The following is a 14,197-nucleotide window of genomic DNA, read 5'->3' as shown; positions in this document are numbered from 1 at the left end:
ACAAATTTTGAATTAAAAATAAAAATGTGGAGAACACATATGCAGGGTATTTTGTTTAATACTTTTTTTTTTTTTTTTTGTAACTTTCTGTTGCAGTTGACAAAACAGCGCCTAGTAGATGCAGATGGAATCATCAACCCAAGTGCTTTTTATATCTACCTGTCCGCCTGGGTCAGCAATGACCCCGTGGCCTACGCGGCCTCCCAGGCCAACATCAGGCCCCACCCCCCAGAGTGGGTTCATGAGAAGGCTGACTACATGCCTGAGATCAGGCTTAACAGTGAGTGAACTCTGTCTTAGCTTAATCACATTGGGTTTTGGCCGAAGGGCTAAGTCATCTACAATTAAGAAAACCACAATAAAGCTGAAACAGCCTGGTGGAAAACATTTTGCTGTCATCTATGTTCATCGTCAGTATTGGAATATTAGTTGGTAGACACATTTTCTACTTCAACCTGCATATTTTCTGTGTACTGGTCTTAAATGTCTTAAAACACCTTTTATTTTGAATGCATATAGATATGGTATAGAATGATGGTATAGAATGGTAAAATAATAGTTTGTGTAAAGCTTAGGGTTTAAATGTTTAGATGTATACTAGGATACTACAAAATATAGCTTTAATATAGGTTTGTAATTGTTTTCATATGTATTCCTCATGCCTTCTAATCAAACCCCCAAGTTGTGTCCTCTGTTTCTTGTTTTTAATTCATTGTTCTGTGCCTAGATGAAAAGGGACATTTTTCTCATGTTTGATTATTAATGTAATACCAGTATAAGGGCTCACACAACACACCTGTAGTTAAAGTGCTGTTTGTGTGTAACTGGAAGTGTGGGTGTATTTGTAGAGCAGAAGGTTGCTTCTAAAAAAGAGAGAGACTGAGGTAGAGAACAGAAGGAATCGCCCTTTGCCTAACAAAAAGACCCCGGATTGATTTAATTTGCGTTGAAGTCAGAGTTATCGGGCTGAGTGCTAGTTGTGGTTATTGGGCGGCAGCAGGGGGGCTCTTGGAAATGCGATTGGATAACAAGCAGAAAGTGCTTCGCTGTATTTGAACCCTGGAGCCTTGTGGCAGCCTTCCAGGTCTTGTCTTAATGGAAATTTATAGTTGAGATTATAATAGGGCAAATCATGTTTAGCAAGTCAGCTGAATGACCCTGCAGGGGCTGGAACACACAGAGGCAGCAACTAAAACATGAGCTTGGTTGGGATTTCAAATTGATTAGAACGGACTTTATTCAGCTGCTGCTATTATTATTATTATTATTATTATTATTATTATTATTATTATTATTATTATTATTATTATTATTATTATTAATTGTGTATTAAGAAAAAGTTTATAATTGGTTGGAAAGTGGTGTGTTTGAAGCTTTCATTCTAGGGAATTTATTAGGAGCAACACTCAAGTTTGTCATTCTTTTCTAATAACCAATAATTTTGTGTATTAACCTCTAAACCCTGGGGAATCACCACAATAAAACTTATTTTTACTCTGTCTCCACCTTCTTTTTAGCAGAATTAAATGATTTAATAGAAACCCGTGCTGTAGAGTTGAACTGTTAATGTAAACTGCAAATACAAAAAAAAATGTTGCCTATGTTTAACGTGAAAATCACACAGGTTTATTTTCCCGCCTAATAAACCAAATCACAGAATTTAATGGCACTCACTTTTTCTTGTGTAGAATCTTGTATATTTTTGGGTTTTGTGAAAATAATAATATTTGTAGTTTAATTATTTTTGTTTTAATGTTGTAATATTGAAGTTTTAGAAGAACTCCCCAATGTTACTCTGGAGTTTCAAACATGTTTTCCATTTAAACAAAGTCTGATGCAATCTGTAGGAATAAGGAACTCAATCCCCGAGAAGCTGGTGCTGCACAGACACCCTTCATTTTACGAAAATGATTTTGACATTAAAATGTCATTTGAAGCTATTTATTATTTAACCTTTTTGTCCTTATGACACTTTGGTGGATGGCAAAAGGCTTTCCCAATGAAATTACATCTGTTTACAGAAGCCCAGCCACTCGGGTCACTAGAAGCTGCCTCTGTGGGCCTCTTTATAGAGCCTGAGTAATTGTGGGCTGATACAGAGGTTTTCAGGCCTCATTAAGGCCAACATGTAAAGTTGATTATCAGAAAGGAATGCAATGAAATGTTCATGTTTCTTTTTCCGTCCATTTAGTTCCAGCTGCCGAGCCTATCGAATATGCTCAGTTTCCTTTCTACCTCAACGGTCTGCAGGAGACGCCCCAGTTTGTTGAAGCGATTGAGAGCGTCAGGTCCATCTGTAGCAACTACAGTAGGCAGGGATTGCTCAACTACCCCAACGGCTACCCCTTCCTCTTCTGGGAGCAATACATTGGCCTGCGGCACTGGCTTCTCCTGTCCATCAGTGTGGTGCTGGCCTGCACCTTTCTGGTGTGCGCCCTCTTTCTGCTCAACCCTTGGACAGCTGGCATCATTGTGAGTTCTTCTTATTTCTCAATGCAGTTAAATGAGTAAACATTGGTAAAGACCATTTCATGTATATAACACACACACACACACACACACACACACAGTAGGCCTGTTAGCCAATACAAGGGGAAAAAATCCTTCAATGATAGAAATCTCTGATTTTTAATAACTCATCCCTCCTACTGTCTGTCCTGAACTTGTCTTCTGCTTCCACTCTTTGACCTATTGGTTCTGCTCTTTGACCCACAATAAATAATTGTAAGTGTTTTAGCCGTGTAACTAAGCATTTGGTTTTCATTTGTGATTTGTAGTTTTTCTGTTTCATCTCCCTGATGGTACTGGGCTGTATCTTTTTTTCCCTTCTGGTCTATACAATAAACTTAACAGCCGTCACAAAAAACAAATAGTTAGGTCCTCTCCTATGAACTTTATACTAAATCAGAAATGGCAGAAAAATTACTTGCCACAAAAGATTTCTGTGATCTGTTTAAGACTTGGGTTAAATGAATGACTCAATTTATATATGGACCTTTCCTCCTGAATAACTGAGTATGAATACTGAGACTTGTACAGATTAATTGAAAGTGGGAGAATGTAAGCTCTACTACTGTTCCTGATGGTGCTGGATTGTAGTTTAGAAAGCAAAAAATACCCTGTAGTTTCTATTGCTAGGGGTCTCACTGTTTATCTTTCCCTATTTTGTCAAGGGAAGTTTGTTTAGTCTACATGGTGCTTTTAAAGGCACTTGTTTAAAGTGAATTAGGATAGAAGTGATGTTACCCAGGCAACAGTGACTCCAAACTTGGGGAAGCCTTTTTTCTGAAATACTCCTATTCATCACTATTAAAATGTGTGTGTGTGTGTGTGTGTGTATATATATATATGAGTGTGAAGGAAGCCAGTAAATTAAATGAGTTGGTGGATTATTTTGACACTTGTACCCATAGAAATAACTAAAAGTAAGTTTCCCGACTTCACTCTTAGCTTGATTTGGGTCTCATTCGCAGTGGCGTCCTCAGTAAAGTGGACACTCGTCAATATTAAAACAATGCTGTATAGAAAGGACAGCTACATAAACCACTGACTTTTTTTGGCCCTTTTCAAAGTAAAACCTAACCATGAATGTGTCTTACTAGTATTTTACTCTGCTGCTGGTGGTTTAAACAGACCAACAGATAAAACTGAAATCAGAAGGACATTTTGAAATCCATACTCCCATCTTCTGAACTCCTTTGATATTGTTGTAGGTAGAACTTAAAAGGCGAGTGAACGGGATGATGGTACCCTCTATGAGAATAGGAGATAAGGCCTGAATAGACAAATACAGACAATATTTCACTGCTGCAGGAATGAGACACGGGTCCTAAATTATGTGTAGGTGTGACTGCTGCCATGGAGACTTTGCTAAACGTTTGTAACAAAGTGCTAGCAAAACATTCTCTGTTGATTATCTTTAGAGAAGGTAATTAATTTTTTTCATATACATGGCTAGTTAATGCTGATTCTTTCTTTCTCAGATTAAATAAAAGCTCCAGGTGTCCATGTCATTTTGACCACTAATGTATATAGCTCTCTCCCTCTGTCTTTCTCCCCCCTCTCTCACACTTTGAGCATTTTATTGCAGGCAATATTTAAGCTGTCTGCATCTGTACTGTTGATCTGTTGTTCATCCTTATATTTCACAAACTAGATGAAAAGAATAGTTATGGCTCAGCCTAAAATGTAATTGTTTGCTTTGCCCAGGCCACCCCCCGTTCATCCTTCATTCACCCCCATCTCTCTATCACCCCCACCTCCTTCAACCCACTTCAAAGGCAAGAGGGCCCCCCAGTAACATGACACTCATCAGCTGATAATGGCATTTACTCTGCTACTGATTTTGGGCAAGCTCAGATTCATGTTCACTGAATGCCGAATACTCGCAAAATATTTCCCAAGCCTAAATGTTTGGTTAATTTGTTGTTGTTGTTTTTTATATATATATAATTGTGTTTTATTTTTCTTTATGCAAAACAACCACCCCCCATTCATTTTTTAAAGGGTTAAATCTGATTACAGTATTCACTAAGACAGTGAATTAACAAGCAGATAGTTTATTTGTGTTTGGTTACATTTTCCTTTCTATAATTTTTTTGGCCTCCCCATGTCAAGCACAACTGACAGGTCCAACCCAATGGAGAATTCGTGTCAGCCTGGCCTACCAATTTCCTTGTGGAGCTGTTTAAATTGACATTTTTAAGGTTCAATGCCTTTCTGTTCTGTGAAACCAGAGGGGGGAGAAAAAAGAGAGGGGGGGGTTGTTTTGATTGCTGTGAAAGAAATGTCCTGACTGTGGTGTTCCTAAAAGGCAAGAAAAAGGGGAGGGCTAAAGATGGGGTTTTGCAGAAGCAGGGTGGAACCTTCTGGGTGTAAATGAAAGTGCTGAACCCCTGCTATTTTAACCCTCTAGGTGCTGGTTTTGTCCCTGATGACGGTGGAGTTGTTCGGGATGATGGGTCTGATTGGTATCAAGCTGAGCGCCGTCCCTGTGGTCATTCTGATCGCCTCGGTGGGCATCGGAGTGGAGTTCACCGTCCATGTGGCTCTGGTTAGTGTCATCGCTGCGTAGGTGTACAGAACACCTTGACACCAGATAGCTCACCCAGACTGCATCTCTCCCCAGTTTTCTAGTTTAAAAGCTAATCTTACTGGGACTTAAGAAGAAAGAAAAGAGGAAAACCGCTATATCAAGACAGACACATAAATGTCTTTAAAATACTTTAAAAAGCCCACTTCCTGCGCCTCCTTTTTGTTTTGAACGTGGCGAGTGAGGGATCGGGCAGAAGCTAACTCTGCATATGAACTTGTATTTCAGTGATGTGTTCAAAAGTTCAAGCTCTTGCATTTGTATTTGTAGTGTGTGCGTGCGTGTGTGTGTGTTTGTGTAGCTTTACACAGGTGTCATGTGATTGTTGGTAGTATATGCACAAACTCTTGTTTTGCTGTTATTTTCACAGGCGTTCCTGACTGCCATTGGGGACAGAAATCGCAGAGCAATCCTGGCCCTGGAGCACATGTTTGCGCCCGTGCTGGATGGTGCTTTCTCCACCCTGCTGGGAGTCCTGATGCTTGCAGGCTCAGAGTTTGACTTCATCGTCAGGTAATTATATCTTAAGCGCACACCCATGGACCCCTAGGTTAATTTATTTGGGCTCCTGCTGTCACTTTCTGAGGGTGTGATCTGTAACCCCTCTAAATCAGTCAAAAGTCCAAAATGAGTTAAAATCCTAAGCATGAAATCTTATTTATTTTTGCCCACAAAATCAATTTTCACAATTGTGCACATTGAGGACTAAAGCCAACAGATGCATTCAAGATTTTTTTAACATTCTCTTTTCAATTTCCACCTTGGTTTGTTTCCCAATATAATCCACTTCTCCCAATTTAAGCTGGCTGTATATTCCCTGGATCGTATGCGTATGAAAGAGTTAAACATTTGTTCTCAATGCCAGTAGCAAAGGCATTTACCTGAAAATCCTTGAAGCGTGGAAGCAGTTTACCCAGCACTCACTGCTTCTTTTCTTCTTTCTTCTTAGTGTAAGTTTTGTTTTCCTTCTGCTGGAGCGTGGCATTTTTCTGTGCTTCAGTATTTGTCAAAGGAAGTGCCTTGCAAGATTACCTTCTCCTGGTGGTTGACCCAATCCTAACCCATGACTGGGAACATAAGTTTAGGAGGAGATATACTGAAGGCACCGCAGTGTAGAAATATTAAAGTGGAAGTGATCTGGCTTTTATATCCTGTTTAGCTGTTTTAACTGGTTACTTTAGACATTACTGGCTATTATGTTTGACCCAGGAGCTGTTTGGACATCTAGTAAAGTAACATTTTGGTGCAAACCTCAAAATATATGTTTTTTTCTCTTGGTATTTTAGCCAAAAATAATTCAACATGTAGACCAAATCAGTAAAAATGCCATAATTACAGTGAAAGAATATTAATTTTAGTGCTACAATAATAAGACCTTCAGCATGTGTTTGTGGGGATGTATGTGTGTGTGTCTCGAAGTGTTTGTATCTCTGCATGTGAGCGCGTACTGTTGCTGAACAGAGGAAAGCTGTTCTCGCTCACTTTTAAACTAATCTGTAGTGTTGAGGCAAATTAAGTTGAGGGATTTACTGTTAGGGGCTAAAGGCAGCCTGTTGCTTGTGGGTTTAATTAAGAATCCGGAGTTCATCAACCCAGACAAGAGCAGTTTTTTTTTTCTGGGGAATTTGAGAAGAGCAGTGAAACAGATGCCTTTCCTACACCAAACAACCTGTGGAGCTCTGTAAGCAGAAATAGCGTCTCGTTTTCATAGTAACACTGCCTCTTTGTGACCGGTGCTGGTGAGTGGTGTACGAAGGCCGGGTGGGGGTGGGTGGGTGTTGTGGTACAGGAACAGATCAAATAAATACCTTGACCAGAACTCAGGTATGAGGCTGGACAGTCCCAACAATCGTGACTGGGGGAAAAAAAAAAACTGCATACGGCTGTGCCGATTTACAGTTGTCAGCCAGAGGTGCTCAGCCTGCAAATGCTTCTGCACACGTCATTCGGAAGACAAATGCACAGGTTTTCTCCTGTATTTTTGTTTAAGATTGTTTTGCCACTTGATGGTTTAAGCCTTCCATTTAAAAACAGTTTGCCTTTTACTGTCCTATTTCTTCGTATTGCGCTCATTTTGAAGAGGTGAATATGTACATAATAAGGAATGAGGCAAACATGTAATTGACTCTTAGTAATGTACTGCTTTAAAGAAGTGAGTAGAAGCAGTTACAATAACCTTACTCTAAGAGTCAAAGGGCTTCATAGACTGGCAAGACTAATTTCTTCATTCACGCTTCTTGAAGCAAGATGTTCCGTTTTGTGAAGCCAAAATCCCTCATGTTCAGTATGAATATTACTTGTGTTATTAAATCCATTTGGATTCATAGTTGTTTTAGAAGAAGCATGAATAGACCATATCACAATTGGTAATGTAATCCTCGCCAGAGGAGGCATTTGTCAGATCTTGACTTATTTGTTCTTCGTAATACTCGGAATCCTTCAAAGACTTAAGGTTGTACGGAGTTGCCCAGAATAATTTATTGTGCTGTCGTTCGTTCAGCCAAACACGCAGGCTTTTGCTGAAGAATCACCCCAATAGGCCAAATCTCTGTCTATGCAGTGAGGCCTCATCCCCACAGAGCTGGGACAATACTAAAAAAGGGCTTTTGTATGAAGTGTGTGCTCGTCTGCATAAACAGGAGAAGAGGGCGCTGCTCTACGTTGCCACACTGTCAAGACAGGCCCATTACTTCGGCAGGCCCAATAAAAAATGTCTCCCTAGGCCAAGCCATTGGAACCATTAGTTATGAAAGTGTCGGAGAGTTTAGTCTGAACTCCAGCTGTGCCGCTTACCAGCTGGCAGGACCCTTCCTCTCCATTCACAGGCTTACCTTGGCTCTCCCACAGGATCCCTCGGCTTAACCTGGAATTGTAGGAAAGCCACTTAAGTCTCCTCCCCACTTCCACGGTTTTTACTTAACACTTTTTTAGTTTGTTACACATCTATTTTTTAATCTGGGCTTGCCTTTACCTTTCCCAATTCTCAGATGCCCACTTATCCACTGAAAGGGTTTTGAAATACCAGATATTTTGCTGCAGGAATGGCTGCATTTTTTATTGGAGAACAGTTGTCCCCATGTTTTTTAAATGTGGTGGGGGAGTTGCAATTTGAGCTACTTACTCCATATTAAAGTCCTACAATTGCCAGAGGAAAGCTGTGCTTAATGAATCAGGAAGGAGGGGGAAAGTGGGGGTCTTACCTGATACACTAGAGATTTAATTAGGGATCAGATTGTGAGATGCAGGAGAATTTCACAGTGGATTAACTGCTGAGAGAACAGCCCTTCTCTTCCTCCTAGACTAAATTGTTTAAATTCTACACCCTTCATTTAATTTGTTTGCTTGATCTGAGTTTTCATTAGTGGGGCCCCCTTTCATTGGACTTTGAGTTCCTCCAGCCTCTAGGCCTAAAAGCCAACTTCTTTGTTTTTGCTTGTTTGCTTATCACAGCTACAACTAACATAGCACATCACATTTTCTTTCCACTCTTCAGTTTTTTCTTCATGTGAACTAACCGACTAACTGCGTTTCCTTTTTCCTTTGTGCTTCTAACCGACTTACCCTCTTGCTCTGTGGGGACATAGCCTCACATAAGGTAAAACACAAATTTACTGTTTCTAGTGTTTCTTACATATGTACAGTATATTTTTTGTTTAATTCATTCTTTGGGCTTTATGCTTGTGAAGTTTTTGTTTTTAGGGTGCAATTTCAGGTAATTGTTTTTGTTTTCCTATTAGGTATTTCTTTGCTGTACTTGCAATCCTGACCGTGTTGGGTGTTTTGAATGGCCTGGTGTTGCTACCCGTTTTATTGTCCTACTTTGGCCCATATCCTGAGGTGAGTCATTACTTCCGCCAATTCTCTGAATCATCATTGAGGTCTTCTATCTTCATTGGATGTCGTGGTGGGTAAGCACCTTCCTGATTTTGTCTCTGTACCTGCTGCAGGTGTCTCCCATCGACGGAAGGAGCCGGTTGCCCACCCCCTCCCCGGAGCCGCCCCCTCGCATTGTCAGATTTGCCGTCCACCCAAACCACACAACCACAGGCTCCGACTCCTCAGACTCGGAGTACAGTTCTCAGACCACCATGTCGGGCATCAGTGAGGAGCTGCAGCAGTACAACTCCAGACACAGCCCAGCTCATCCTACTCGCCAGGTCATGGTGGAGGCCACAGAGAATCCAGTTTTCCCCCGCTCCACTGTGAGTCCATCCGCCACAGTTGTTTTTATATGGCTGATGGCTTTTTTCCATAGTCTCATACTTGTTGATTTATACTAAGGGGTCCTGTATGCATCTAAGATGATGGTATTCATTCTCTCTCTCTTTCTCTCTCTTGGTCTCTATATGCTAGGCATTTTTGGGAGGTTGAAGTGCTCTTTGCTGTTTTTCTCCTTGTTTTATACAACTTTTCTTATAGTTTCTCTTGTGTGTAAGAATTGAATAGGGGAGATTTAGAATAAACATACATGGAGTGACAGGGGATTGGGTGGGATGGCGTCTACTTCAGGAAGAGAGATGCCATCTCTGTGGGTGTGTGCCGGCCAGTGGGGCTACAGTGCTGTTGGTAGTAGGAGAACAGGTTGGGTACGAATATATTTTTTCTGCCTCTCGGATTAATAAAGTAGTCCTGGTGTTTTTGAAGGTTTTGAAGTTGAGTAGACTGACTGAGAATGGTGTTTGAGTAAAAGATCTGTATGTTTCCATAACCCCATTATCAGCTCCCGCAACTGAAGTTATCATCTCTAATATGCCCCTGTTAATACAGAATGACATTTTAGCAAAGGAGATTTCTAGATTTGTCAAACTTGCCAGCGATATTAAAACAATCCCTTTAGGCTGTAAGCGAGCAGAGGTAAAGCATGTGCATTTAGATGACAAGTGTTCACGGCAGTGCTGCCATGGGGAGGGTGCCATTGTCTACACATGTTGTGGCAGAGCGACCCTCAGAGGAGTACAGTTGTTGGGGGGGATTGGAACTGCACCGTTGATTTTACAAAAGTAAAAGAGCAGATCCTCCCCAAATCTGCAGGGCTGCTCTCTGATATTCAGACACACTTTTGCCTGACAGATGTGTGGAGAGACCAGAACCCAGGCTCTGCTGGAGGAGATGGTGAAGGAGGCGATGATTAGAGCAGATTTCTTAAGTCTGAGGGCTATGCATGCACCCAGCTCCTATTTCGGATGGTCCTTACACTGCTGCCCAATACAGAGGGCCTGAGCCTGCTGCAGAACTGGAAACCTGTGGCCTTGCTTAGTTTGGACTGAAAAATCTTGTCCAACAGTTTGGCCAATAGGCTCAGGAATCACTGGGCAGCGATAGTGCCCAGGGACCAACCTTACTGCATCCCAGACAGGTCCATCCAGGACAACCTTTTTAATCTGGACATTGGTCTACTGTCTCTGGACCAGGATCACACATACCTGTTTAAGACTCTGATAGCTTTTGGTTTTGGGGAAGGGTTTGTGTCCTGGGTTAGTCTGCTGTACAGGGCAGCATCGTGCCTTGTGAAGGTGGAGGAATGCAGATGAGCTGGCCAAGCATACAGGCGTGCACTCAGTCCGCAGTGTGGGGGGGTTAATAGGGTAATGGGTTTATTTTATATTGGAAATGGTTATTGATGGTTTTTAGAAAGTGTTTTATCATGGTTTTAAATTTGATTATTTGTATTAACTATGTAAAAACATTTTCTTTAATTAATAAAGGCAATTAAAAGGCAAATCTTTCTCTCCCTCTTTCTCTCTCGCTCTGTAGGCTGTGCCACCAGACAGCAGGCAGCAGCGGCCCAGGCCCCGGCAGCAGGAAGCAGGAGGCCCACAGCCCCGCAGGTACAGCAGCAGGGACCCCAGGAGGGAGGCAACCAGGGACAGACAGCAGCAACAGCAACAGCAGCAGCAGCAGCAGCAACCGCCCCCCTACCGGCCGCGCTTGGATGCTTTTGAAACTGCTACTGAAGGGCATTACGGCTCTAGCCATAGGGACCGCTCGGGGCACCGCACCCACTCTCACAGCACTAGACACCCAGCTTTCACTGCCACAGGCACCTCAGTGCCAGCGTATGGCCAGCCCATAACTACTGTGACTGCCTCAGCCTCCGTCACAGTGGCTGTGCATTCATTGCCAAGCCAGAACCCCCCTTACCAGGCTTTCCCATCGCCAGAGGGGCACCATCAGACAGACCTGGGGCCCTTTGATGACCCCCATGTGCCTTTTAACATCCGCAGCGAGAGAAGGGACTCGAAAGTGGAGGTTATGGAGTTGCAGGATGTAGAATGTGAATCGCAGAGTGATGAAACCCGAAGGAGACCTGTGAATTAAGGTGAGCCCTTCTGGAATCTACTCTTTAAACCTGGTAGGATTTTCATAAGACTTCATGAATCTTCCAGTGTTTACCATTTTCTTTGTATTGTTTTTCACTGGATAACATTAACAGCTCAACCTGTAATATATCCATATATTAGCTATGCTACTGTATACAACAACCTTTAAACTTTTAAAACATTTACATTGCCCTATCATCAATTTCACATTAAGGCCTTTACATGTATTTTGTGTTGGAAATGGCTCCTTTGTCTTATTATAAATTATCATTATTTTTGTTTCCAGTGAGTAAATTCTGAAGCACAAAAGGCCAAAGATGGGACTTCCTTCTGTTCTGCACCTGGAGAAGAACTGCTTGAAATTAGGGAAATACAAGGAAATGCTGCATCAGGAAGACGGTTCACTGTTACTGTAACCTAGTGTATTATTTTGTTAAATATCTATAAATATTTAAAAGATGTACACATGTATAATACAGATGTAAAGTAGCTGTAATTTAGGAGCTGTACAACTCCTGTTCATAGACTGGGGACAATATTGTGTGTGATCTGTACTTACTGTACACTCATCTGTGTATCTGTGCCACAAGTAAGCTTAATCTAGTCAAACATTTCAGCATACATCGTTGCTGCTTAAATATTGTATAATTAACTTGTATAATTCTATGCAAATATTGCTTTTATGTTATAGGAATTTGTGAGACTGTGTGAGAGCATGTGTGTGTGTGTACGTGTGTATACGTGTGTGTGTAAAGGTACGCATCTTGTTTTTAAATGTTAATTTGCATATCACAAACCTGTGGTAGTATGAAATGTTACTGTTTAACTTTCAAACACGCTATGCGTGATATTTAAAATTAGCAGATATGAAGAAAAAAGCACGTTAATCTTTGTGACTGGCTGTAGCTCTTGCTTGTTTTGTGTGTTTTGTCTTCTTTCCTTTTATTTTATTTTTGCTCTGATGCTGTATTTTGTGTTGGTGTTGTTTTACTGTAAAAGTGCCCTTGGTGTGCTTGCATTCCAGTCAAAGCTAGTGTCCCTCTGCTGCCAACATCACTGATCCTGTAATGTGAAGATGCCATTATGGTCAATTGTAATCATCGAAGAATGCTAATGTTGGGTTAGTAACCCCTCCCTTTAATCCACGTCTCTTTAGTTCAGTTTAGTTTCCTTAATGATGTTAATTCCCCATTGGGAAAGTCAAAGAGTGTTTTATATTAAACTGGCAACATTTGGATTCTTCACCTGTTAGATCATTAAACTAAACTTGCTATAGGACATTTTTATTCAAATATACATTTAAGTATTAGTGAAAAGAGACGGCAGTTTATAAACATCTCCAAGGCTTAAACTGCCATTTTTTCCATCTTCTCCAGAAATTCCACACTTTCATCTCAAATCCTTCTGCTGTGAAGCACTTCATTTCGGCATGTACATAGGTACAAGCTACAGTTTGTTCTGATTAAACCAGGCACTTAACAGCTATTGTTTGCCCCTCCCCCCAACTGCACACAAGATAAGCTAATATGACAAGCGCACTAAGGGTTAAGTACTAAATGGCCCTACTGGAGCAGCACACTGTCTGATTCACAAGAACCTTTCAATGACGACAAGGACAACTGGCCTCAGTTTAGCATTAGCAGTCGATTGACCTAAGATCATACAAATCCACAACAAAACTGTATGACACTAATTGGAAGCTACCCTCCACTGCCAACTGTACATGAGACAGTGTCAGAGGTCAACGCGGCCGCCTGCTGCTGCTAAGTTGGTGTCTGTCTGTCTGTCTGTCACTTTTGCCAGCTTTTCCCCTCTCAACCTAGACTTACTGTCAAACACAGCTGTATGTTTTTATTTATTTTAATTTTTTTCTTTCCTTTTGTATTGTGTACTGTCTGCTGCTTCTGCAAAAAATGTAGATGGTTTTTCTCCTCAAGTCACATTGGCAAGGGAGAAATCCATTGCTGGCAACTATTTTATTCTTTTTAAGAAAATTATTATTTTTTTACTTTGTTTTGTGATATTTATATTTTTGTATTATAAGATTTTTTTTCTTACATTATTGGTCATATGCCAGTTTATAACAAAAATGCAGGGATTTTTATTTCTATTGAAAACACTATTACAGCTATGTTTTTCCTTTAATGGATTTTTTTATCTGTATAAAGTGCTTACTAATGTTAAATAGGAAAAAGAGTATATAACATTTACATTAAAGACTCAATGTAGCTCTTAGAGTGAGGATGTAAAAGGAAACCGAATCAAACTGGGTCTCGCTGACTGCCATTTTTGTGGTAGGGGTGAGTTTGTGTCATTTCAGTTACAAAGATAAATGTATGCCATATAATTTATTTATATGAAAATTTATTTTTGTAGTGTACATAGTAGTTGTCAAGTCTTTTGACAGAAGTATATTTTTAAAGAGATTATATGTAATGATACCATTTTGTTGGAACATAAGAGAAATGGTTACGGTGTACACTTTCATTGCTAACTTGCTCTCAGATAAAAGAGGTCCTTACAGTATTATAGGAGAGTGAAAATTCATAAAGCTCATCTGTTTTGGGTTTGTGAAAGTCTAGCCTTGAAAGTAGAAATTGTACTAGCTCTCAATATTAATGTTCAAACACTGATAGAATTCTAACAAATAAAAATATTATAACTTATTTGTCTCTTTTGTTTATAACTGTTTATTTTGTTTATAACTCTAATTAAAAACATTCTAAAAGGAAGTATTTTTTCTATTTGGGTTTTTGTTTTTCAAATGAAGTCACTTTACATATAG

At 40.4% G+C, this 14,197-nt stretch overlaps 1 protein-coding gene across 2 annotated transcripts in view; it reads left to right on the top strand.

Moving 5' to 3' along the window:
• ptch1 (patched 1) overlaps positions 1 to 14,144 on the top strand; it is a 69,209-nt gene extending 55,065 nt beyond the window's left edge. For both annotated transcript variants that reach the window (XM_066711218.1, XM_066711217.1), the window contains exons 17-24: positions 97 to 280; positions 2,192 to 2,472; positions 4,916 to 5,053; positions 5,463 to 5,605; positions 8,830 to 8,929; positions 9,040 to 9,294; positions 10,847 to 11,411; positions 11,699 to 14,144. In XM_066711218.1, coding sequence (XP_066567315.1) covers positions 97 to 280; positions 2,192 to 2,472; positions 4,916 to 5,053; positions 5,463 to 5,605; positions 8,830 to 8,929; positions 9,040 to 9,294; positions 10,847 to 11,410 — 1,665 coding nt within the window. In that variant the 3' untranslated portion in view covers position 11,411; positions 11,699 to 14,144. The remainder of the gene's footprint in view (positions 1 to 96; positions 281 to 2,191; positions 2,473 to 4,915; positions 5,054 to 5,462; positions 5,606 to 8,829; positions 8,930 to 9,039; positions 9,295 to 10,846; positions 11,412 to 11,698) is intronic.
• The last annotated feature ends 53 nt before the right edge of the window (positions 14,145 to 14,197 follow it).

This window comes from Amia ocellicauda, chromosome 8 (assembly GCF_036373705.1).
Source record: "Amia ocellicauda isolate fAmiCal2 chromosome 8, fAmiCal2.hap1, whole genome shotgun sequence".
Lineage (NCBI taxonomy): Eukaryota > Metazoa > Chordata > Actinopteri > Amiiformes > Amiidae > Amia > Amia ocellicauda.
The sequence above is the reverse complement of the archived record's forward strand: the minus strand, read 5'-3'. Positions and strand labels throughout refer to the sequence as shown.